This window comes from Nilaparvata lugens, chromosome 4, assembly GCF_014356525.2.
Source record: "Nilaparvata lugens isolate BPH chromosome 4, ASM1435652v1, whole genome shotgun sequence".
NCBI lineage: Eukaryota > Metazoa > Arthropoda > Insecta > Hemiptera > Delphacidae > Nilaparvata > Nilaparvata lugens.
In genome coordinates this window covers 59,208,029-59,235,628 of record NC_052507.1, presented here as the reverse complement: position 1 = coordinate 59,235,628, position 27,600 = coordinate 59,208,029, and the positions used below count along the sequence as shown (strand labels likewise).

The 27,600-nt window shown below is 35.7% G+C and overlaps 1 protein-coding gene across 8 annotated transcripts in view; it reads right to left on the bottom strand.

The window, feature by feature from the left end:
• The window catches only part of LOC111056971 (synaptosomal-associated protein 25), a 99,283-nt gene that overhangs the window by 54,114 nt on the left and 17,569 nt on the right, over positions 1-27,600 (bottom strand). For 4 of the 8 annotated variants that reach the window (XM_039426031.1, XM_039426030.1, XM_039426025.1 and 1 more), the window contains exons 2-3: positions 21,025-21,060; positions 2,204-2,306 (exon numbers count right to left, since the gene is read on the bottom strand). In XM_039426031.1, the coding sequence (XP_039281965.1) occupies positions 2,204-2,296 (93 nt within the window). In that variant the 5' untranslated portion in view covers positions 2,297-2,306; positions 21,025-21,060. Of the gene's footprint in view, positions 1-2,203; positions 2,307-16,163; positions 16,338-21,024; positions 21,061-22,789; positions 22,826-27,600 lie in introns of those variants that run through there. The other 4 variants (XM_039426026.1, XM_039426029.1, XM_022344383.2 and 1 more) reach the window with 3 other exon arrangements.

Here is a 27,600-nt window from a genome sequence, read left to right as displayed (position 1 = left end):
GTAGTAATGAAATTGATAAAATTGGAATAAATAAATTCTGTGAAAAACTAGATAGAATGAATCAGACAAATTTTGCTCTTAAGAGTTTTAGGAGAGTTATATTGCATGGTGCCACTAGGATCAGGCTTACATTATTTAGCAGGCATCAATGAGGAACATTATTATAAGAAAGTGGAAAAGTAACTATGCTTACTAAAAATAGAACTCATTATTTTAGAAATACATAAGTTCTAAAACATCAAATTGATAATAAATGTAATTTAAAAACTGAAGATCTTTCAACCAATATCCATACATTGGCTTACTCATTCAATATACCTGATTCATCAAGTTAGGTTGCTAGCTTGGACTTCCAAATCCTCCAATTACCATGAGTATTTCATTTCATCGTATCACAATAATTGATTAACAAAATATTTCATATTTATTATGGAGATTCACTGAGGAAGTATTGGATAATATAATCTCTTGCTTAATAAAATATAATTGTTTCTTGCTTAATAAGATATGATTGATAATTTTAAACGAGAATGAAGTTAATATTACATCAATAAACCTGCATCAGCTACCGTCTATAAGAGGCATTGACAAGACAGAGGCAACGGCAACGTTGTTCTGCTATGTCTCTCCACTCCACACATCAGAGCTCGATTCAATTCTGTTCCAATCAGTATCCAATATTTATTTTCAATAACTTCACCAATTATCGCCAAATCAATTCAGAATATTTATCAATCGTTCAATTCAGACTAAAAACATCTCAAAGCTTTTGATTGAATCTGTAATGCAGTATCTATATTTAGCAAATGCCAATTTGAGCTTTGATATCTACATTTTCGTTTTTGAAGTACCTTCCTTCGAATCCCCTCTGTTATAACTTTTTGATGAGAAAACACTTTGAGCAAAGTTGAGTTCAGAGCTTTTGCTCAGCATTACTGAGCAAACCAATGAATATAAAATGTTAATAACTTATTCATCAAACCGCAAACGGAAGAGACTGACTGCTCGGGTTCAAACAACTGAGAATTCCGATTTTTTACTCTCGTTTATCAACGGATCTGACCTATTTCCGTTTCACTTGGCCATATTTTTTCATTCACTCTTCTGTAGCAAGAGAAGTCTACACAGTAACTAGTCTACAGAGAATACCTGATTGGAACATCTTCAGTGTGAATGTGGATTCTGGAACGTAGAAGCTTTACAATCTCTTTTAGCAATGGAAATAGCTTAACATTCTCTTTCAGCAATGAATACGTCTACACAGTGACATGTTTACGCTTACTGAGAGTTTGAAAGAAGCCTCTCACAGCTGACTGATGGATTGCAAATAATTATGTGAAATATCTCTAACAATGCAGTAACAAAGTAATCCTATTATATTAAGCGAGCAATTTCTGTATTCTTATATTTGGTTATTTATGTTTATTTATGGTTATTTATATCCAACTGATTTCGAAAATGGAAATAACGAGCGAAGCTCGGTAAAGATTGAAATAGATAAATTGATGGTAAAAATGTAAAATAATGAAGAACCGATTGAGAGAAAATTCTGTTGAATTTCATCGTTATATTATAAATGTAGCTTTTACATCAAAGCTGGAATAGTTTGATTTGTAGTAATTATCAATAGAATATGCTTTTTTATTGTGTTTAATAATTTGGTTTGCTTGAACGTTCTACAAAGTGTTTTTGACAAGAATCGCATGATAAGAACTACAGGGCAGGAAATAAAAATGAAAAATATCCTGTCTATGAGCAGGAGATACAATACAGAAGTTAAATATATCGTCTGCTGAGATGTTAGCAGATGAACTCAATTTCAAAATATGTCACATAACGACAGAATAGTATCAAGTCACCAAGAAAGATTATTTGAAGGAAAGAATGACACGCGGAAGCTAACTTAGAGTTTTTAATGAATTGCTATTTTTTCAATTTGCAGAACTTTGGAAGACGTTTTCGGTGACGTCAAGTTTATGGAATTTTGGCAAACTTGAAATTGGACAATTATTTGAAAACTTGAATACTTTCATAAATTTTGAAGACTTTGAAAGACATTATCATTCATATAAGATTTTTTTCTAGACCAGATTTAAAACTACTCTGTTGAAACTATCAGCGAACAACATAATCCAAACTGCACACTCTCTATTGGAAACTTCAAACTACACGAAAAAATTGTTGAGAATATGTTATTACTCACTTCATCTGTGGCCTGATCTGCTTTCAACTGTAATTCCTGAAGTTCTGTGCGAGGGGGTGCCGGCTCGGCGGGGGGAGGTGCTGGAGCTGGCATCTTGGATTATCTGGAAATTGAACAAAAATTATAAAATTAACTCGGAAATCTAAACAAATTAATAAATAATTTATCTATTCTATTAATTACTATCATAGAATAAACAATATTGTTTATTTTAATTTATTATTATATTGTTTATTCGATGATTATATATACTCATGCACACACACAATTAGGAATCAATTGATAAAGAGAATTGGAGACATGTTATATATGGACAGAGAAATGGAATGTATAACTTCCAAACTATGATCTCTAAAATTCTTCATTCTATTTTTTTACAAGAACACTTATCATCAAAATAAATATTTGCTCTTGTTATATCAAGAGTCAAAAGTGTGCTGATTTCGTGATTAGCGTATACATTGTGAATAGCGAAATATTCAATAAAAAACAAGAGTGAGATAAATGACAGAGGCATTCAATTGTAGTTTTGTTGGAAGACATTCAAATAGTAAATAGAAAGATAGGTGGCGTGTAACAATCCTAATAACAATATTATTAGATGAAGGAAAAAGGGCGAGCCACTCAATCACAGTAACCTGTAATCGTTTCATCGGTTGGTTTAAAGAGTTCCCAATAGATTTAAACTAATACAATCCCAACAACAATTATTAGGGAAGAAACTAAACATCGTTAGGGAAGAAAGGGAACAAATTAGCGACGAATTCAATCACAACGAGCTGTAATTTAATTGTGATTTGGTTGAAGGAAGGAGAATATAATTTGACATGCTGTTGGTGAGAGGGAGAAGGAGGTCGCCACCTCAAATCGATTTATCGATTAGTAGGGGTGACAATGACGCTTATAGATACGAATCTGTGACAATGTAAGAGGCTTGTACTTGATACACGTGTGTAGGTCAGAAAGTGAAAAAACTGAGTGAGGGAAAACTGTGTACATAGATTAATATTGGAGGTAGGGAAAAATTTGTTTTGCTTTTTTCATTTCGTATTTAATATTCCACTTTTTGTTGTTGTTTGTTCATTCATGCCTCTCAACTGTTATTATTATGAATGCTAAGACAATAAATACATGCTAAGACATGTCTTGTCTCGGCCAATGACAGTCTTTCACCTTGATAGGTCACCCAACTACCAATAATATGGCTCCATTCACAGTATATGAGGTGCTGCATCATATTTCAGATTTCTGTTTGATGACTGATAGTGATTTAGTTGGAGATTGATCGTGATGTAACAAACTGAAATATACTCAATCAATAAACCTTACAATATGAAAACAACAAAGCTTCAAATATATCAAACTTCACAATATCAAATTTTCTATTGAAACCGGTGTAGTTGTAGTTTCGTATGACTTTTCGATAAATGAGACACATATTAGGGTGAAGTTTATCAAGTTTCTCTTTTATGTCCCGATAAGTGAGTGATTGTGATAGCTTCATTTGTTGTTTTTAATATGAGATAACGGTGTAACAACCAAAACTAGTTTCATGATTTATCGATGAAAAAGTGGTTGCAACACGTCGTTCCGTTCAATTATATATAATTTATTGGGGTGAATCCTAATAGGAACTTGCACTATTCATACAATAATTATTATTGAATCATATAATTATCATTGTGTGAATCATATCATGAAATCTATATACCGGTAACCTCTGGACAGTTTATTTTAAACTAAGGTTAACCTTCCGGCAGTCGCGCTGTTAAAAAGTACAACAGTGTCAGTTTTTTTGTTGCACAAAACTATTGAATGGGGTGGTGTCAGTGAATGAATCACCTATGCATTCCAAAACTTTCCCCCTATCTCTCCACTGAGTTGCAGTATCAGCCGAACAATGGTTCAGTCTTTAGGTACCATTTAGTCGCGACAGTGCAGAAGTCGCACTGTGCATAAGATAGGGAAAGACTGTATACGCATACGGAGACTGTAAACGAACCAATAACACAGAATTGATGGCTTTGCTCGATGTACCTTATTGGGCTATGAAATGGTAATCATCCAAATGTTCATAGGCGTAAAATGATCCAAGAAGATCGAAAAAGTAATTATAAAATTGACTAATATTTTTTGACAGTAAACAGAGTACATAACACTTGGAAAATTGGATGTTGTACAAAATACAACATGCGACTGTGATTGAGAAGGGATCGACTACCGGAAGGTTAAAAGCAGTTTTGGGCGAATTACTGTTGTTTTTATCTGAATTGTATTATTGTATATGAATAAATAGATAAATGAACTAGTTGGAACTCATTGAAATAGATCAATCTAATTACTTTAATCTAAAACAATATAGACCGTATGAGCAACAAGCAAAGTGATAGCGTTTAGTGAGACAATGGATCAAATGGATGCGATTGGTTGATGGTTTTAATTGTTCTAGCCTGTAGGCTATCACATCACAGATACAGTATTGGAATTGGAATTGCCCAATAAAATTGTTCACTGCATTGTAATGGCACATTGAACAACGGATGGTACAATGAATTAGAGTCAATTGTGCATTGATTTTGAGCGAGAAGATTCATGCATGAGAGAAGGCAGCTTTATTGCTATACAATATTCAATGGTTGACTACCTACTATATTATTCAATGATTGATTGAATTTGTTTTACAAAAATGAGTGAGTTCAGTTGAACTTGAATATTTTCTTCATTGATGAATTGTTGGAATGTAGGTTTAAGAAACATACTAGAAACAAAAAGTAGTTTGTTTTCTTCAAAATTACTACTCGTTAGATGGAAATGTATGTTTATGTTTTCTCGATACCAGACTATAATACTGAGGGTGATGCCCACATAAGCTCTTAGGCTTGTAAATTTATAATTCTATAATAATTTGAATGTATTGTAGGTCTTGTGAGAAACACAACCGTTATTTTTCAAATTTAGGAATAAAATTTATTTGCTAAAATGGAAAATACAAATTTCACCACTATAAAAAATTATATTATTTTCTTATATTGCTAAAATTTTCAAGTATTTTTCATTGAGATATCGAAATACTATTCACCAAAATTCTGGATTGGAACAGTTTTTGTCTATCGCCTGTACCAATAAATAAATGAATCAAAGGATGTCTATCAAATTCATTCTTCTCCTTGTTGAAAGAATTTATTATAATTTAACAAATCAACTCAATTCCAACAACCATTCTATTCACCTATGGCGATGCATCCTCCCATTCTATTCCCATTTGGAGATCTAAGAATTTGAAGATCACTATCATCAAAAATATGAAGTACTGTAGTGTGATTTACTCATAAATGTTAGTATTTCTCACATTCAACCAATGCTAACCTAGTGAAGTAAATTTCACCATAACACAAGATCCCTGTACAAACTTCCATACAACCTTGATTAAAACAGGATGGGACATTTAGCACACAATTTAGTACAATGGAGACAATGTTAATTGCACCAATTCAGATATGAATGGTTCAAATTGCACAAAAGTACCCACTCCAATTACCAAATTGTGATAGGGCCTGATGGTTGAGAGTTTCGAGATGATTCTCTACACGGACTCATTCCGATATCCGTTCCACAGAATACAACATAGTAGTAAATATGCATATCATTAAGAATTCAAGCTAGAACTATGGTGGTCGAAATGCTCATATCAGTATGCTGGCCAACTGAATAGCTATCAAATGGTGGGTATTGGCGTGCTAGGCTATTATTAGTTTTGTACCAAACATGAATCTAGTTTATACTGCGGTTTACGCGATAAAGTTATACCAATAACGGTGAAATTCTGAATGCAGTATTGCATCAAGTACTTTATTAGTGCGCGATCGTTGCTAACTAGGATTATTGTTTCTGTAATGCAAAATACTGATCTATAATATCATGATAAAAGAAAGAATCGGCTTATTCATGTACGGGATAGGAAATTCACGAATGACGCATCATCACGTCTGAACTACTGAACTGATTAACTTGAAATTTGCATATAGATTCGGTTATAACGGTTAGATCGGTATAGAAACGGTTATAAACCTATTTTCAGTTCTTCAAGATTACAGTACGTAAAGTTTTCAGTTTGTCAGTTCCTCGAGATTACAGTACGGTACGTAAAGTTTTCAGTTTTTAAAGTCCTTTAAACAGACCGTTGCGGAGCACGGGTTACCTGCTGGTCAATAATATGATCATCTAACATCCATGTAGAAACTGACTGAGAAAACAAAATTGAACATGAAACATTTAAATGAGCGATTAGGAGGAATTCGAACCATAACATCTCTTTGCGCCACATTAACTTTAGCTACATTATTAGCTATTGTTTAGACATTATTATTAGCTACATTTAGCAACATTATTCTACATAATCAATATCCTATTTTGAACTGTAATGATTTCAGTCTTAATGTACATATACAGTGTTATTATGAACGGAATGAGTTATGATAATATTTCAACATGTTTTATTCTATTTGAAATCACAATATACCAAACAATTACTATAACAATGATATACGAAAACTATTCCATAATCTGTTATATTTTTCCATTGTAACTCTTGGGTTTCAGACAGTAAGTTCGATATTTGGGAATTCATTATTCAGATTGGTTGTCCAACAACCGAAAATCAGAATCGTTCTGATTGGTTGCCTAGGAAACAAAACCTTACTCAGATCAGGATGTTTTTAGAATCTTTCAAATACTACTCAAAGTATTCACCATTCCGAATTTTTCGTCGAACAACGTCTTGTGGTAGTCACCACTTAAAAATCCGCTCAAAGAAAATTATGAAAGATAAATTGCCTTGTTCGCCCACATGCACAAGGTAACTTTAAGTCAACATCTATTTTCTCATAGACTGAAGATAGCAGCGAATTTTCAGCGATGATCTCATCCACCTTGCACCAATATTACTCACATACTATCAGGATGATGGAATGGTGAGACTCACTTTATACTGTCAGAGTATTCCCTACTGCTAACACCATTGCTTCGTATTCAACTAATACTGCAAGATTGAAGAGAATCTCACAATAATAGAATGAAATATTTGCAATATTCTTATACGGAGACTCAATTTATACTGTCAGCATTCCCTATAGCAAACATCAATGCTTTCCATTCAATCAATGCTGACAGAATAAAGTGAAACTCACTATACCAGAGTGCAACTATACAAGGTCAACTACGTCATTTTCTCAGCATTGGCCTAATGACTGCACGCTCAATTGCCGACAAATTCAATGTACCTTTCATTGTTGCCGACTTTTCGCACCAATCTTTGTTTCAGCCAACTTTGAAGGTTTTCGAAAGTTTTTTTTAGACTACTGGGAAGTAAGTATCCAACTTTGCCTATCAATCTAATTGGGTCTCAGTCGGTGGCACACAGAGAACTGCTGTCGACACCGAGGTTTGTTTGGTGAAATCAAAGTTGGTTAATTTTGAGATGTTTTTGTTTGTATTAACCTTATGGTAAGGGCTACTCTTATTTATCAAGGAATTAAAAATCTAAGTAACCTTTTTAAAAACTTTCACTCACAAAATTTTTCAACATCAATGTAATTTTCAAGTGAGTGAATAGAATGCTGTATATTTCATTCACTCATTGAGAATGACTTTAATGTTGAATCATGTTGTGAGTCAATGTTTTAAAAGGGTGCTTCGATTTTTCATTTTCTGGATAAGAATTGTACTGTATACTTCATAATTCTCCTGAAGCAAGGAAGCTTTGTTTCTAAAACACTTATTAAAACTACTTATTAATGGACCATTGAACCTATGGATTTAATGGTTCATCGGATTTAATAAGTGTGGCCTAGGAACCGGACCATACGCTGATGTACGATGTACAAGATTAGCCTGGACTAAAAAGAGATCTCAAAGACTATCTTTAAATAATAATTAATGATTTTTCCAAACTTGTGAAGTACTGAATATGATTAGTTTGAAAGATTTGAATACATCATTTTAAATTTTTTAATTTGAATTGTAAGACATCAATTTTTACTAAAGACTAAATAATTATTTTTGGCATAGTTCACGGTCCAATCATATTCTCAAATTTTCAAACTCATGGGCACTACCATGGCTTACTTTAGATAAAGGCTGGAGCGCACAGCTTGGCAACGTCGCAGTCAAGCTCAGCTTCAGGCCGAGAAAAGTGAATTCACTTGGGTAGAATCTATAGTAGAATAGATTCAATATATATATATATATATATATATATATATATATATATATATATATATATATTATATATATATATATATATATATTGAATTGAATCTATCTATAGTAGGCTATGGCACTACCGTAACTATAATGATTATGGTTATAAAGTTACTGTAATAGACACCATCTCAATCTAAACGGAGATTGATCAGCTGTTCATTTAAACCCGGAATGTAGCACCTTTATGTAATCGGAGATTAACGTTAAACCTTGATGGTGCATAAGGCACTAGAACCTTTAAATGCAATCAACAAAGCTTAATAAACAAAATAGACCCAAATTAAGCACCTAATATTATAATTGAACCTACAGTATGAATAAACCTGATAGAGAACCTAAATAAATAAATGTTATTTTCCATCAAATATAAAATACAAGATAAAAGATGATTATTAGTATGAAACTAATAGTAACATAATAAAAGAATGGAACTATATAATGAAAACAAATCAGGTGAGAAAAATATAGTGAAGATAAATCAAGAGAGGAGAATCAAATGAGAAAGAAAGAGAACAAATAAACAAGGGAGAGTAATGGAATGAAAAGGGAGGGAAAATGGCTACTGCATTGAGCCGTCAAGCTGGAGTGAAATCCACTACAAACTGTCAGCATTGTTTGAATGGGAAATATCAATGTTATATTATGAGGAATACTGACAGCGTTCCTCATGAATACGACCATCGCCTCTCATTCAAATGGTGACAGTTTGATATGAATCTCTCTCTCTCTCTCAAATAAGCAATTCGCCGGCGCTGTCGTTGGTTGACTGATTAATTGGCGGTTTTTATTTCCGAGCAACAAGAGTGGTCCAACATAAACTCTGTGAAATACCCTCGGATAAATTTAACTGCTTCAAATAGCGCTGCAATAGAAATGGCCGCATTTGATACGATCAAAGTTCAAATAAAAGTTTAACGGCTTCTTAAACTATGTTCCAATTGAGTTAAGAGTCATCAACTCCTTGAATTACACAAACCTAGCTTCATATATCACTTTATTATATTGGTTTACTTTGGAAATGGTTTATTGGTAACCTATAAATTGATCGACACAAACATAGCCTCATAGATCACTTTATACTAGTAATTCTGTGAACAGTAGACCTCACGCAGTATTCTCATCCACAAGTACCTGACTGAAACTATAGACCTTATGGAAATACAGCAATAGACTGACTTCTCCACACATCTGTGTAATCACTTGTCAGCTGATTTATAATGAATAATTCTATAGTCTGATTTTTACTCTAATATTGGCGTATGAAGGAGGCTCCTTTTTTCCTTTTATATTATCCTTGAAATGCAAAATTTCCAAAAACAAAGTATATACGACGACGCGCAATTAAATAAGGAACATACCTGTCAAATTTTATGAAAATCTATTACCGCGTTTCGCCTTAAATGTGCAACATATGAACATATAAACATTTGAACATTAAGAGAAATGCCAAACCGTCGACTTGAATCTTAGACCTCACTTCGCTCAGTCAATTATTGTATCCGGTTTTTTGAGTTATTATTTATAGCTAATGAATAATGATGTTGAACAACTAAGCTATTGGATGGTTTTGTCCTAGTAGCTTTTGACAATGAGTGATGATAAAATTATTATTGTGATGTGAAAAGCCTACAGTCAAATATATACTACTAATAATGAATCAACAATGAATGAAACGAGTGGAAGTTGACGCTAACACTCATATTTCTCAACCAGCAAGAAACTGGTTAAAGTTTTTCACCATTAGCAATCTCTAGTATACAAAGACATAAGACATGGAGAAGCAGAATACATACTAAAAATGGAGCCATTGGTAGTTGGCTGACCAATCAAGGTGAAAGGCTGTCGTTGGTCAAAACAAGACAGGCCCACCGTGAGCGGATCATTCGAGCTACAGGGAGGCATGAATGAAAAATGAATCTACTTCCAAACTGAGAGCAAAATAATCAAACATGGAGAAGCAGAATACATACTAAAAATGGAGCCATGCTATTGGTAGTTGGCTGACCAATCAATGTGAAAGGCTGTCATTGGTCAAAACAAGACACGCCCACCGTGAGCGGAGCATTCGAACTAAAGGGAGGCATGAATGAGAAATGTTTGAAAAATGAATCTACTTCCAGACTGAGAGCAAAATAATACCGTTTATTTTGAGAGAACATTTTTGAAGAACGTTAGTCCACAGAAAAAGCTTTGTCTATTTGATCTCACTTATCTATGGCTCTATTGTAATCAATTGGAGCTTCCAGCTGTCATTTTATTTACAGTTTGCAAATAGCATCCGTATCGATCGAAATAACCAACTATTTCATGATCACAGCCATGAAGCAGCAAACGCATTGATGCAATCTATATTTCAATGAGCAGCTTTGAAGTTGCAGCAAACAGACGAGTCTTTGAATAATTCACGAAATTGTAAATAAATAATCGAATAGCCTCTCTATTATTTGTTGTAATAACCATTATCAAGTAAATGATAAATTGAATAACCTACTTTTGTTTACATCCAGGGTTATATATAAGTCTACCGTTAGCTACAGAAATGCGTGTTATAGAAGAAGAATTGCTATGTTTTTTGTAATAAAAGTTCATTAAAGCAGAAATAACTCATGGTTTGCTTGTTGAGTTAACTCATAATAGACTCATGATAATCTGTAGTATTAGTCCAAGTATATAAGTTATACTTTAGTTTAGACCATATAAGTTAGTTTTTGAACAGTATACTTGTTCGATCAAATTATAGTCAAGTTATTGTGTCATCTACAGAGAACTCGTAGATTATTCAGTCTTTTTACTCATTTTATTAAATCATAGCTAACTTGTTCAATGAACTTAGTAATATCATAGTTAACTTCTTCAGTCAACTTGTAGATAACTAATAGTTAACTTGTCCAGATTTCTTAAAGTAAAACCATAGTAAAAAGGTAAACTGATTTCAGTGTTGTAAATAAATAATCAGCTAATGGTTAACTTGTTCAGTAAACTTACAATCAACTCCAAGTCATGTAACTCTTAGTTATATTTTAGTTTCTTAGTTATGTTAGTTGTTGTTAGTTATGTTTTATTTATTGTTCTGACATCAAAAACATTGTAAAAAGCTACAATGTTAGCTGATTACTATATTGTAACCCAATAGTCAACTCGTTCAATGAACTAGCAGTTAACACATCATAGTAAACTGATTACAACCAATATCCGAGATCAGAATCGACATCAAATGCTATTGAAGTCAATAATAAGACCACATTTATTTGAGAACGTGAAAAGCGGGATGCGTTTGATAAACTCCGCACCGAACGCTCATTAATCATTAGCGTGCAGTCATCCGAGCTGATCCGGATAAATGAAGAATAAATCTTTTCCAAGTGGAATTGATTTCATATCGGAATCTGACATACAGTTCAGCATTATCATAATACCACTGGTATTTTGAACCAATGATGTATTTGCTACTGAGCTTATGATGTACAACTTTTAATCTCCGTTAATTAATTTAATTATTATTGGTTCAATTGATAATTTACTGTTCATACCATATCATCAAAGTTTCAAAAGCTGTTCATGTGATTTATGTGGAGTGGAATGATATTTTATTGATTTTTAAGATATGAATAAGAATCAAGGGTATTACATAACATTCAATACAGGTTTATGAGAAGCATTGTACAGAGTAAATTGATATAATATTATTTTTCTATTTCCTGATTGAGATTGAGGTTTCCACCATTATTGAGCGAAAATCCTCTCGATTAACATGTTCTAAATACTAAATGAATAGCTTGCTTTGCTTATCTTAAAAATAAGTATTTCAACATCAAAAAGTGAATAGTTTTGAACTATTATAATCTGTTTTCGACGAAATTTAGTGAATCAGTTGAATAACTAAATTTATGAGTAATTAAATCATTGCGTTGAATAGAACATAATATGAAATAAAAATTCATTGCTGATGAGATTTCAATAAAGGAAAATAGAACATGATTTGAAGTGGAAATTACCATGCTGATTTTAAAATACAGTAATATGGATTTTTAATTGGTAAAAGCCAGATTAAACGTTATATGTGAACGTTAAACGTTATATGTATGCCTAACAATAAACGATAATATTGAATTCCATTACATTTTTCGGATAACAGAGAATCAAATTCATCTCATAATTCGATTACATTTTTCGGATAACAGAGAATCAAATTCGTCTCATCAATCCAAAAAGTTTCATCCAGACACAAACCTACATTAACTTTATCGAACGTATTTCACTGTCTGATGTCTCTTATCTCACGAATTCCATCAAAATCTGCTAAGCAACGATGAGCAAACAACATTAACCCAATTCTTACTCAAACTACACAAAAATGTTGCCAGATATTGAAAGATATGAATCGCAATCTAATCACGAGCTGCATGTTCAATAGTTATTGATATTCTAGACAATGAAGCTGAAAATCGAAGAAAAGTATGTAACATTTTAAAACAGACTTCAAACTCAAACTCAGTTCAATGGAAATCTCAATTCCTCGTCTTTTGCTGTCGAAGCTTTATCCATTCTTTCAACAACTGAATTGCACCAAGCTGCTTCAAACTGTAACAATGAACTTGTGCCTTCGCTTGTGCTGACAATAAACTTTTGCTGATCCCCTTTCAGGGTCAGCACAATGAAAAGAAGGATACGAATAATCAGAGGTTTCTCAAGTAATCACAAGGCAGTTCAATGCTTGATTCAATGATAATCAAAAGTAGTTGAAGATTTACAAATGAATCATATATGTGGTGAGGAGATCTTGAGTGGAATAAACTAGATGCCAACCAGCTTTAGAAATGTAGCTGTTGAATGTGGTCATCATAACATGAATCTCAAGAGTAGTATTAATTATTCTGAAATTTACATCAATAACAATTTATCAAATACGAACTCAAATTGTCAATCTTTCTATTTAACCATTTCTATGAATGAGGTCCAAGTAGATACTTTTTAAAGGAGGGCAGACTGCATTCATGAACAGATATGGCCCAAGCAACAAGCTAAGCTGAATTCGTGTGGGACTGAATTGATTGAGTATTGAGAGCCTATCCATGTATGAGGCGTTGACATTGTCGGGCATACCCGGTCGTGTGGCTATACTCTCTAGAGGTCTAAGGAGGTCTACGAGGCACGTTCAAGTGCAGTATTGAGAAACTACTTTTGAATAATATAGTTGGATAAGAAAGTACGTAATTAGAGGGACAGTATCAATCATAGGAATGTAAACATGTATCATCGAAACTTAGGACCCTGAACAATGTAAGGTCACTCTTTTCAATGTCTAAAAAACGAATCATTTCAACAAACAATCTAAATCACGTAATTATAACCGAGCTGAACTAATTGAAATAATTGAACAAATATAATTACAAACACATTCTTCCGTGGAAATCAAATAAGTTGATAAAAGAGTGAGAATCTTCAATCAACGTATAGAACCATAAATCCCCTTTTAATACCAATCTACAATCAAGCAATAAACTAGTAAATGCTGAGCTGAAAGTCTTAATGAATGGTGCTGCCTTGAAACATAATAAGTTTCCGAAATATCTTGGTATCACCCTGGACAGGACCCTCTCTGTTAATCAGCACCTAAGGAATGTAGCGGCCAAGTTGAAGACAAGAAACAACATCATTAGGAAACTATGTGGCACAACTTGGGGCAAATCTTCCTCAACTCTGAGGTGCTCTAGTCTGGGCCTGGTGTATGCTACTGCTGAGTACTGTGCATCTTCCTGGATCAACAGTTGTCACACTCACCTTGTAGATGTGCAACTGAATAATTCAATGCGAATAATTACAGGAGCCTTACGATCCACTCCAGTTTCCTGGCTCCCAGTGCTCAGCAGCATACCCCCACCTCCTCTTCTCTTCGCAGAGCACAAGCTCTCCTTAGGCTCTATGAAAGGATTTCGTCCAATCATCTTCGTCCAATCCATCAGGACATTCCGGATTTATATAGAAGGGAGCTGAAGTCCAGAAGGCCAGCGGTCAGGATGGCAGAGCAATTGAGAGATGAGAGGTTCTCTCTGAACAGAAGATGGAGAGAGGAGGTGCCCCCCGGAATACGGGAGAGCTATTTCTCATGCACTAGGCCTCCTGGTTTTGAGCTCCCCCGGCGCATCTGGGTGACACTCAACAGAACTCGAACCCAGCATGGGAGATGCAATGCTTCATTTTCAAATGGGGACTTGGAGACTCCCCAGTATGTGACTGTGGGGCGATGGAGCAGACAGTGCACCACATTATATTTGAGTGTGAGAGACGTGCCTACCTGGGCGAGGCTAACGACTTCACTGTAGCCAGTCCCCAGCCAATACAGTATATTTCATCCCTCAACGTGCACTTATAAAAGTGTGAAATTTTAAAAATTTGACAAAAAAAATGCCATAAGCTAAATAAATAACCAATCTACAACCAGAGAGTGTAGAATGTAAAATATTTAGAATTACATTACTCTATGGCCGAATCACGACTCAGAAGTTCCAAAATCAATGCAGCACAAAAAGTTCAAAGTATTTTTATTGACAAAGCATAAATCATGTGTTCATTCATTTGAAATTAAAGCCTGTAATCCATTCGTAACATCGGCACAGAAAAACGAACTGGTGTTATAAGTATTCCACGAAAGTATCACTTGTAATCCTCTTTATTTGTATTTTCCACAAGAATCATCAAAACAATGTGCTGTTTTCTTGTGAACGATGAAACAAAATTTATTATGCTAATTACTGAAACCATATATGTATTGAATGTGAATCACGAGAACAGGGGGCAATATTTTTATGCGAATTTCCAAAGTAGCATGTCGTTTCAATGTGTACGTATACACCAAACCTTATGTAAGCTTGTAAACCAATGTGAAGATTTAGTTTCATAACTGAATGTCTGAATCACTACTAGATCAATGTGAAGTATCTGTCATGACACTCAAAATAACAAGTCGTTTTCATGCGTACTTCACAACCAATATAACCCAGTTATTTTTTATGAAAATCACTGGTAGCCTACTATCGAAAATTCACCAAAACCACTAAATACCAGCCTTTTTATCTGAATCGAATAACCGAAGTGAAGGGTGCTTTTACATAGATCACCAGAGCAATGTTTGTATTTACAACAAAAACCCCCGCCTCTCAATGTGAATCACTGGGAAGATGTATAGTGTTTTCATATGAATCACCGCACCAATTTTCGGTATTTTTGTGTGAATCACTGGGACAGTGTGTGTGTGTGTGTGTGTGTGTGCAGTATTACGCAAGGGTACCACCCAAACAATGCTTGCAACATCAGATTCACTAAAACCTGCCAGCATTCCTTAAAGGTAACATGACTATTTCCCACTCGAATTATGTTGACAGTTTCAAACTATGAGTGCAACAACATTATATTCACTTCAAACTGTCAGCATTATTATTGAAGCTTATAAGTAAAGCTAAATAGGTAACTTCAATGCTTCCCATCAAACAAAGGATGATAGTTCAAAACAGTGGTTTCAACAAGATAAGATTAACTTCAAACTTTTAGGATTCCTATCCAAAGCTTCCAAACTGTTGACAATTTGAAATGAACATATCCTAACACTATAGTCAGCATTCCTCATAAACAATACCAAAGCTTCACATTGAACTAATCCTGACAGTTTTGAGTGAATTTCACAGTATAAAACCGGGCTAACCTTGTGGAGACGGCGGCTTCTAAAGGAGAATAACTGCGATACCACAGGTGAGAGACTCTGTAGAGCGGCTCTAGCAGTCTAGGTCAGTCCTCCAGTTCTGGAGACGGCACTAGAGCGCTCTAGGAGAGACCGGGACACCGTCAACGCCTCTATGGACCCCTATACAACGACTGAATCGGGGTTCACAGCCGCCGCCGTCCCCCCACCACTGCCTTCTGTATCGATCTGCCGCCCCCGAGGGGTGGGGGAGAACCACCCCCGAATACCTCCACAAACCACCCGCTACTACGCCACTTCGTCCGGGTCAGCGTTGTCTCAGATACAACTTTACTCTTCTGATTTGTTTTACTCACAATAGTGGGAATCACTCAAGACACTGTCAACATCAGTTAAATGTGAACATTGCTAGTATTCATGAGGAATGCTTATTATAGAATCTACTGTATTTATTTAATGTATTATTTTTAAGACTCAGTAATGTAATTTTGTGTGTACAGTTGCTGTAAAACTTAATTTTATCTTTTGTCGTACTGTATTCAATATTTGACTTTGCCTATTGTTCTAAGAATTTAACGGCAATAGAATCATATTTATTTATTTTTATATTGACATCCACTTCAAACTATCAGTGTTAGATTTTCACTTTTACTCTCCATTCTCTTAACTTTTGACATTGAATGAGTAGCATCGGTGTTATCATGGAGAAAAGAGTAAGCTACTTTTAGTAATATATGTAATTTATGATCTCTGGGGTTATTAATAACTAATAAGGAATGCCGAATGCTGAAAGTTTGGAATGAATCTCATATACTGTTGCACGCATTCTTTCGTATCGTCAGCATTATTTGGATGAGAAGCTATCATATTATTATTATTAGAAATGCTGACAGCTTTAAGTGAATCTCACTATAGTTGACAGGAGAAGGCGAGGGTGGGGGTCAAGAAAAGAGTTGTACTGTAGTAAAAATAGGGAGGTGGTGCTGAGATGAAGGTTGCAGTACAAATAGAGGGGTGTTGTGTTAAGATAGGAATGTTGTAAAAAAAGGGGATGTTGTGATGAGGAAATGTTGTGAAAGGGGTACAGTGAAAACAGGGGGGGGGTGTTGAGAAGGAGGTTGTTTAGAAGTGAGTTTTGAGAAAGGGGGGAGGGGAGGTGTTATGGAAGGGGAGACTGTCTTAACGCTTCAGGCATAAGCCACTTCACACAGTGTAACCACCGCTTGATAGTAGTCACATTCATTTCAAACAGTCAGCATTGGTTCAATGGGGAGCATTGACGTTATCTATAAGGAAAGCTGATAGTGAAGGCAGTGGATATCATGTTGTTACAAACTGTCATCATTGTGTCAATGGGGAGCACTGATGCTATCTATGGGGGATGCTGGCCGGTGGAAATGAATTTCCCTAATGTAAGTTTGGTAAGAACGAAAGTGATCGTTTGACGAGGTGATTTTTCGGGTAGTTGATTTTGATAGGATTCAGCTGAATAGAGGTGGCGGGGTCTTCTTTATAAGGTTAAGACGAGGCAGGTCATTGACAATTCTATCACTTTTAGCAACATATTTATATAATGAGACACTCTAAATTTCTACTAGATTCGTATGGCTTTTGTTGATGGGAAGTCCGTGGCGAGAAGATCCCCACCTCGCCTGAATATATATATTATCAGGCTTCTCATCGTCAATGGGCCTTACTACTATCATAAAGGGAGCAGATAGAAAAAGTAGAGTAGAACAGATTATTTATTTAATCTGTGCTACTATCATACTTGAGCCGGGACCAACAGTTCAACGTGCGGAATCGATAACACGGGAGTGATATAGCTAAAACTTTTGGTGATTAGTTTGGACCCGGATCTCTGGGCTGCTACGTAAGCACTCATTCCACTGGACCATGGATCATTCCTACCTGGAGAGTATCTAAATTTACAATTCAACACTTCAATAAATGTCTTATTTTTATAACAACTTATAAAAATTAATGAGAAGTTTTCCATTTTAAGAATCACTTGAAATCGGGAAGCGAGTAAGGGCGGGTAGCCGTCTAGTTGTCACCCCGACTACTTGACACTGGTCATTTTGGCCATAGGCGACTACTTGTACCCTCCTAAAAATATGCCATTGCCGTCAAGTTGTCCCCCCGACTACTTGTCACCTACTGGACCAAAGGTGCCAACTAGTCATGACCGTGAACGACACCTTGACACCTCCAGGGTGTCCCTCCCGACTAGTTGTCATCTTAGAAAGGGGACAAGTAGACGGGGATGGCTCACGTCTACATGACACCTTGCACGCTGGCGTCAAGTTTTCACCCCGACTACTTGTCACCTACAGAGCACCAGTTGGCACAACTTACACCCCTGCGGCGTAGGGAGGAGGGATCAAGCAATTTTTATTACTGTTATGATGTAGAATTGAATTCTTAGCACTTTTGGTTCAGTAACATTTTCCCGACAAACGCACGGTTCGGGAGATATTCATTGTCTTTGCTATTTTTTAGGACAAATTTTTTCAAGTTGATTGAAAACAGAAAAAAATGAATAATGAGCACTTTTGTTGATTGAACCACATGTAGAATACAATTCTAAACACATTTTGTTCAGTTATATTTTCCCGTCAGACGAGTAAATTGAGCCTAATGCTAGGACAGTAAAATTTTCATTCACCAATGATATGGCAGATGAAGCTATCAGTCTGGTTATCAACTGAGGTATTTCATAAAGTCTGGTAATTAATACGAGGATAAATAATTATTTATATACACTTTCACTCAGATTGCAATCAGACCATAAGAAGGCCAATGAAAATCTTGAAGTTGTGTCTGTGTCTTCTACATTCACAGACACTGTTCAAACAAATTTTATGAGTATGATTATTAAGAAGAGTAGCGTGCTGCCATATCTATCACTGCAAATATTGAAGGAAAGAAGTTAAATTCTCGAATTCCTGGACATATTATAGTAAATAAGTGGCAATTAGAGTAAATATGAGATAGAAATTGAGGCTCACTCACAAAGACATGATGTTGAAAATATCTTATTATATCAAAATTAGGAATCCTAATGCCTTTTCATATAAACTTGATAGTTTGGCTTTATTTTCCAACTTTCAAATGAAGAGCCAGCCGGAATGGTGATTTCTTGTGGAGCGGAGTCGAGAGGATAGGTTGTCGTGACCGTAGACGAATACTTGTACCCCCGTAAAAATATAGGATTGCCGTCAAGTTGTCACCCCGACTACTTGACACCTACTGGACCGGAGGTGTCAACTAGTCACGACCGTAAACGACAACTTGACACCTCGCACCCTCACGACAGGGTGTCCCCCCGACTAGTTGTCACCTCCTCAAAAAAGAGACAACTAGACGGGTATGGCTCACGTCTACTTGTCCCCTAAAAACCGGTTTTAAAAGGGGACAAGTAGTCGGGGTGGCATCTAGTCGCGTATCCGTAAAGGCCAGACCATATTAAGCGTTTTCAGACAGCCTTTTTAGTAGACGGCAGGGCAGGAAGCTCTCCGATTGGTTGATTGGGTTGTCGCCTGAAAAACCCTTGAAAGCCCGCTTAATGTGGTCTGGCCGAAGAACAATTTGAAAATATATTTTCCAAATTTCAAACATTAAATACTAACTAAAAAACATATTCCTTTTTTCATCAATCAAATAAATAAAAGAAAATTTTCCCAACAATTACCTGGAAGATGGATGAACATTGAACAACAATCAACTCCCATACAAACCTTAATCGTGACCTTTATCCTGGCCTCATTAATCTTAGGCTAACCTAAATTTAGACCTTAATCTCAGCTCACTTCGCTCCATATTGCAAGCAACAATGAGACGTGTCACGACATTTGAATGGCGATGTCTGAGGGGTTTCATCCCCCCCCCCTCCACCCCACAACACAAACCCCCCACCATCATCAACTAATAACCCCTCAAATGAACAACATCCTCTCGCCACAGAAACCCTTCAATAATCAAAGACAATTAGAGCCCGGTTAGGGTATCACTGAATGGTATCGATTGTCTTGAGGGAGATTAGCGTTCATATGGAGGATTGACATGATTAGCAGCTTGGATTACATGTACTGTGCGGATATGGATTTGATCAGACTTCAAGCTTAAAGTCTAATTCAACATTGAATCAGTTCCTGGTGGTATAAAACCCCACCTACAACAGTACGTTTACAGTGTATAATTATAATAATCATCAACCATAAACGATTTTGCCATAAGTATGTTATCAGGTACAATTTAGTCAGATAGTCTAGTAATCAACATCATCTTAATTATCATTCCTCTCTTTTACTATGTATAGATATAGGACAGTATGTGAACATCACTATAGAAAATCGGGTGAAAATTCACAAATGACAAAGTAAATATAAAATGTGGCATAAAGTTATTCTAAGGATGTGAGTAAATTTGAGATTTTATGATGCACAGAACTTCTTGAAAAGCGAAGGAAATTCGCTCTTGAAACGAGCGTGATTAAGAGAGGAATAATCTGAAATGAAAAAAAAAATGAATCATACAGATAGTTTTTCATTATTCAAGATACTTTTGAATGAATATGAAAAAGAATTAATAAAATCATATTTGAATGTTTACTAACGGCATAAATGAATGATTATTGAATAATTAAAGCATAGACTTTTAGATCGATCTATCATATAGATCAGTCAATCATATACGTTCCATTTTATTTCCGGGTCATATACCACAATTTTATTCCATATTCTATCAACAAATAAAGTGGATATCATTGCCAACGATAAACACCTTATCAATATTATCTGGAATTTTTGGTGTTACTAAAAACAAAAATCCTCAGTTTCATTTTTTCTGAGTTTATACTCACATGCAACCACTAGCTCTCAAGAAGAAAGAACTGCGTCTGTAAACAAAACAAGTTTATTAGAATATAGAAATTTGTACAGTATAATAAAATTCAAAACCATATTAAGTTATATTCCATAAATGAATTGATACCTTCTCAGTAGTGGGTTTTGAGAGAGCGCCTATCCAATAGAAATCGAGAGGTTGGCCTCCCCCCTCCACCCCCCCAGCCCCAGTCGGCCATTTTGGCCCCGCCCCCAGCCAATAGGAATCAAGGGGCGTGGCCACGCCCCCCTCCACCCCCCCTGCCCTAGTCAGCCATTTTGGCCCCGCCCCCCTCCACCCCCCCTGCCCTAGTCAGCCATTTTGCTCCACCCCCCCAGCCCCTCGGCCATTTTGTCCCCGCCCCCAGCCAATAGGAAGCAAGGGCGTGTTCAAAATGGCGTTGTGCCCCACCACCCCAACCAATAGGAAGAGGCCATTGTAGCAGGTGTCCATCTCCCTACCCAGCATGGGGTGTTCAAAATGGCGTCCCCCTTCCCCACCACCCCAACCAATGGAAGCAGGTGTCCCCAACGGTTCCCCAGCGGCGGCGGCGGCCATCTTTGTTGTAGCAGGTGTTAACTGACATCTGCTGCCCCAGTTAACACCTGCTTAATTGCATATTAAAATATCCCCACATTTAAAATCTTTAAAATCTCTCAAACTACACTACTATCTATTTCCCAGTCATATTTTTTTCTTTTTTTCCTGCATCAATGAGACGTGTCACGACATTTGAATGGCGATGTCTGAGGGGTTTCATCCCCCCTCCACCCCACAACACAAACCTTCCCCCTACCATCATCAACTAATAACCCCTCAAATGAACAACATCCTCTCGCCACAGAAACCCTTCAATAATCAAAGACAATTAGAGCCCGGTTAGGGTATCACTGAATGGTATCGATTGTCTTCAGGAAGATTAGTGTTCATTGGAGGATTGACATGATTAGCAGCTTGGATTACATGTACTGTGCAGATATGGATTGGATCAGACTTCAAGCTTAAGTCTAATTCAACATTGAATCAATTCCTGGTGGTATAAAACCCCACCTACAACAGTACGTTTACAGTGTATAATTATAATAATCATCAACCATAAACGATTTTGCCTTAAGTACGTTATCAGGTACAATTTAGTCAGATAGTCTAGTAATCAACATCATCTTCATTATCATTCCTCTCTTTTACTATGCATAAATATAGGACAGTATGTGAGCATCACTATAGAAAATCGGGTGAAAATTCACAATTGACTAAGTAAATATAAAATGGGGCATAAAGTTATTGTAAGGATGTGAGTAAATTTGAGATTTTATGATGCACAGAACTTCTTGAAAAGCGAAGGAAATTCACTCTTGAAACGAGCGTGATTATGAGAGGAATAATCTGAAATGAAAAGAAAAAACATGAATCATACAGATAGTTTTTCATCATTCAAGATACTTTTCAATGAATATAAAAGAATTAATAAAATCAGATTTGAATGTTTACTAACGGCACAAATGAATGATTATTGAATAATTAAAGCATATACTTTTAGATCGATCTATCATATAGATCAGTCAATCATATACGTTCCATTTTATTTCCGGGTCATATACCACAATTTTTTCCCATATTCTATCAACAAAAAAAGTGGATATCATTGCCAACGATAAACACCTTTGAATATTATCTGGAATTTTTGGTGTTACTGAAAACAAAAAAATGCTCAGTTTCATTTTTTCTGAGTTTATACTCACATGCAACCACTAGCTCTCAAGAAGCAAGAACTGCGTCTGTAAAATAAAACAAGTTTATTAGAATATAGAAATTTGTACAGTATCATACAATTCAAAAACATAGTAAGTTATATTCCATAAACGAATGTGATACATTCTCCTGAAGTTTCCATTTTCTAACTACAGTAAGTATATATTTCTTCAAGCAGAATTCCATAATGTCTCAAAATAACTTCAGTAAATAGGTAAGCTGACTACTATACATCCAACTACAACTTCTTCTATTAATAAATATTTGCAAATTACAATTCATTCAGTTTCTTAGAAGCAAGTGGAACCTTTGCTCTTTGACCCAATAATTGAAAAGGTCAGACGGACGAATAAACTTGACCGTCAATCGAAAAGTTCTCCGACTCTCTCCCGCTCTCTCCCTCTCCCTCACACTGTCTCATCTCATTCCTTCATTCCTTCTCTTATTCGCTCTCTCGATCACTCTAATCTCTCTTTCCCTCCTATTACCTTCTCTCCATCAGTTTGCTGCTACTGACACAGTAATTTATCGGTCGACTCTTTCATTCAAGTGTCATCATGACGTCAGTCAGGGGAGTCAAGCCACTTGATTCGTCAGCCATCCACAGCGTCGGGAATAAAAATGATATCAGCCATTATCACACTTGTTATCATCAAGCTAGCCAGTCTCCGGTGGAGTAATGGATTCAAGAGGTCTACCAGCAGGTTTATAATTCTCACATCCTTCCAATTTCTTAAAAACTCATTAGGTTTTTGTTGACGTGAATAATCAAATCAAATCAAGTTTTATTCAATGATATCACTTACATGAGATAATAATAATCATGTAATAATAATCATCATTATCCCGTTGGAATAGTATCTGCTTGGAGACAATTCCGCTTACAATCAGTTATAAATTGAACATCGAAACCATGGTCCTGTACCAAATAAAACTGTGTAGAATTTGACAACATATTATGTGTGTTTTTATTTCATTAATAAATACATGAATAATAAATAAATAAATAGATAATGTATGCTATTAAACATGTGAGCTGAACGAAAAATTAGCAAAGTGAATCAGGCACGAAGAAACTTGAAGGAAAAACAGCAGGATCAAATGAAACAAATCCAGCGTCTTATCTGGCACTCAACTTGTTGAAACGAAATCTTTGCGGTGACTTTTTAAATTGGGCCAATTCTAACCTCAATCAGAGGTCATCCGAAGCGAACCGCGTCGCTTTTGGCCACTAAATTGACTCAATTCACTTCTCTAGCAGAGCTGGAAGCTTCCAATTAACTAATGACAGATGGAGAGATAGAACCAATCTATATCTTCACTTCCTTCAAAGCCTTTATATCTATGTTTAGCAACTACAACTTAAAGCCCTTGTTTATTATACATACCAGTTATATCTGTTTATATTCACTGTACAGCTTGATACATATACATAACAACTACTACTTAATGCCCCTGTATTAGATACATTGCAGTTATAACTATTTATATTCACTGTACAGATTTATATCCAAGCACAGCGACAGCTATTTAAGCCCTCATACATAGTACATAGAAATTATATCTACTTATATATTATTCACTGTAAAGATTTATGTCTATATAGAGCAACTACTATTTAAGCCCTGTTACATAGTGCATTAGCATTTATATCTATTTTAACCGTCTATATAGCTGCTCATCTCATCATTCAAATCACAACCCAAATCTAGTGTGGCTGATTCAATTAACGCGTCAAGTTTATTCAGAGCAGTCCTGATATGAATGCAAAAATAGTGACTTATTAGAGTTGGTTTGAAGAGATTCTTGGTACAGAGTATATTATAATTTTTATGTTTGACAGCGATTCAAACAAGGACAGTTTTGTTTATTTATTGAAAACGTTGGATATCTATTAATCTAATATATATTTATTTTACAGGAATTAGGAAAGATTAATTCATAATCTGTTGAGAAAGCGGATTTGAAGGTTTTCCCAGGTTTCCTCTGGTGATATCTATTTGTAATTTGAAAAACAAATCGCCTTGCACACGATGATGAGCCATACTGAGTAATTCAAGCAGTTTATGCTAGTATACAGAGATTGAGCCTAAATAACCTTACCTAAATAACTCAGGAATTGCATTTATGGTTATATTAATAATATTATACTTTAGACTTCAGACTTAAACCACCAAGATTGGCTTCCAGATCTGGGTAAGCTAGTTACAGGAACGACCTATTAGATCAGCTAGCCTGCCTACTTACATCCTGTAAACTCTACATTGCTCTCACCAAGTAAATCATGCTCACTCACTTTATACAGTTCCTACTCACACAAAAATAGTCCTCCAACAAATTCCCAGTTCTGGATAGGCCGAGAAGCGCAAGTTGACTACGCCTATCAACTAGCATCGTGTAAACCCGACATTACTGCAAGCAAGCAAGCAACTCTGGTACAATTTACTTGTGCTGCAACAAATCTCCAGCTCTCTAATGACTACTTAAATAACTCATAACTCGTCAGACTCCGTTGCACTGTAACAACTCATTTCGGTGTGAGAGTTAAGCATCGTCTACTTAATAAATAATAGATGAGGGTGAAAGTACACACGTATACAGCCCCACACTACGAACCAACACCCTTCCAGCTGCTGTATAATAGTATATCTATGTATATAAGCTACCAGAACAGTGAGGATCGATTCTGGGGCTGCTTTTGGGGTGGTTTTTAGGGGCAGGGGGGGATTTGAAAGGGCACGTCTCGGGGGGCACTGGTGAAGGGGGGAGGGGGCAAGCCCCGACCGAGGCTATCCCGGGTGTGGTGTACTATGGTGAGATTCAATACTAACTGTCAGCATTGGTTGAATGAGGATCATTGATGTTATTCATTGGGAATGCTGACAGTTTTAGGTGAATCTTACAACAGAAGCGAGGTGAAGTCCCTTTTTTCAAGAGCACTGCACCCACTATTCAACATTCTTTTCCTCTTCCAAATCCTTATTTATCTTCAGTTTATCCTCTTTCCCTGCAAACCAGTTTGCATCTTCTTTCTTCTTCTACTTCTTGTTTCTCTTCTCACCATTCTTCTATAAATTCTCAACTTTTTTATTAGTCATCATCTCCTTGTCGATCGAAATTGTCTCCTTTCACTCTCGAGTTTTCACCACATTTTTGAGGAATTCACCTCTCATATTTTCCCTTCCCTATCGTCACACATCTATTACTTTCCCCATCACTAGTACACTTCCTATTTCCCTTTCATATTCTTTCCTTTTCTAAGCCTGTCTGCCTGTCTCTATTCTATCACATCATTTCTTGTTCCTTTTTTACGAGCCTGCGCTTTTACACAAAACAGTTTCCATCCAATATCCTTTTTTACTTCAACTTCATTTCGTTCTACCATAGATAAAGGATAAGCATAAGGCTTACATTTTCAATTATGTACTTCTATCTCCCTCTCTACTATTATATTTTTCAGTCTTTACCCCCCCCCCCTACACCCATTACCTTCGGTATCCTTCTTATCATTTGAATTTTTCATGCATTTATTTCAGTTTCACATTTTTCTCAACATATTTATCCTCCTACCTTACCCCTCTTTGTCCCATGAATTTTACACTTTCTTATTTTCAAAATAGTTCATTCCCTTTCTCTTTTTCTTCAACACATCGTACAGCTCAAATTGGGAATTCTCAAAAGACAATGTTTATCACAACATAATTTTCCAAACCCCCTTTTCCCAAGCTTACTAAAATATTCTCAATAATTATTATTAAACTAAAATCTAAATTAAATTATGTAAATCACCCCTATTTGAAAAGCCCCTCCATATTACAGTTTACCCCGTTGTCAATATTTGCACTTCGGGGTGATTTACAGCATTTAATTAGGACTTTCGTTTAATAATTATTATTAATTCATTAGCATTTGAATAAATGCAATATCTCAATGATTTCCATCTGAAAACTATTCTCTCTCCTTCCCTACCTAACGTTTCATCCACCTTCCACTTTAAACTTCTTACAAATTCATCTTTTTCCTTTCCTTCATCATCCCAAACTTCCTCCACATCCTTTTGTACCAAACCCTATACTTCTCTCTATCCTTTTTCATCGATCTTCACTTTACAAACTCTGTTCCATTCCTCATACTCCATGGTTCTCCTCCTCTAAGCTCTATGAAAATGTCCTCTCCAATCTCTCCCACAATCCGTCATCATAGCCTCCAACACCTTCCCTTCCTCACTGAAGTTATATTCACTCCACAATGTCAGCATTCTTAATGAATAATAACAATGCTTATTATTTATCTGATGTTGCCAGTTTAAAGTGAAACTCACTATAGTCAGCATTCTTTCTTCGGCATTCATCCTCCGCTTCCCATTCGACAAATGCTGACAGATTGGAATGAATATCACTCGACCACCACTACCTTCCCCAACCTGCATTCAAGTTATGACTCTTGCACAATAGAAGAAGATGCAATTCACCGTCTAGTCATTAAGTCTTTTATCCTCTTTCATAACATTTCAAACTCTTCTCTTTCCCATCGTCACTGTCTCTCTCCTTCAGTTTCATCTTTCTGGAGATTCTCTTTTTCACATTTTATATCAACTCAAACCTTGTTTCTTTCATATATTTACTCTCTCTTCTCTACTTCATTTATGTCTCTCTTCTTCATCATCTTCCTCTCTTTCCCTTTCTCTCTCTCCCTTCCCCTTCATGTCATTTAACGCAAATTAGTGTATAAGCAAGTATATATTGTAAGATACAATATTGAATAAACGACTCTAATCTAATCTAATCCAATCTTCAGCATC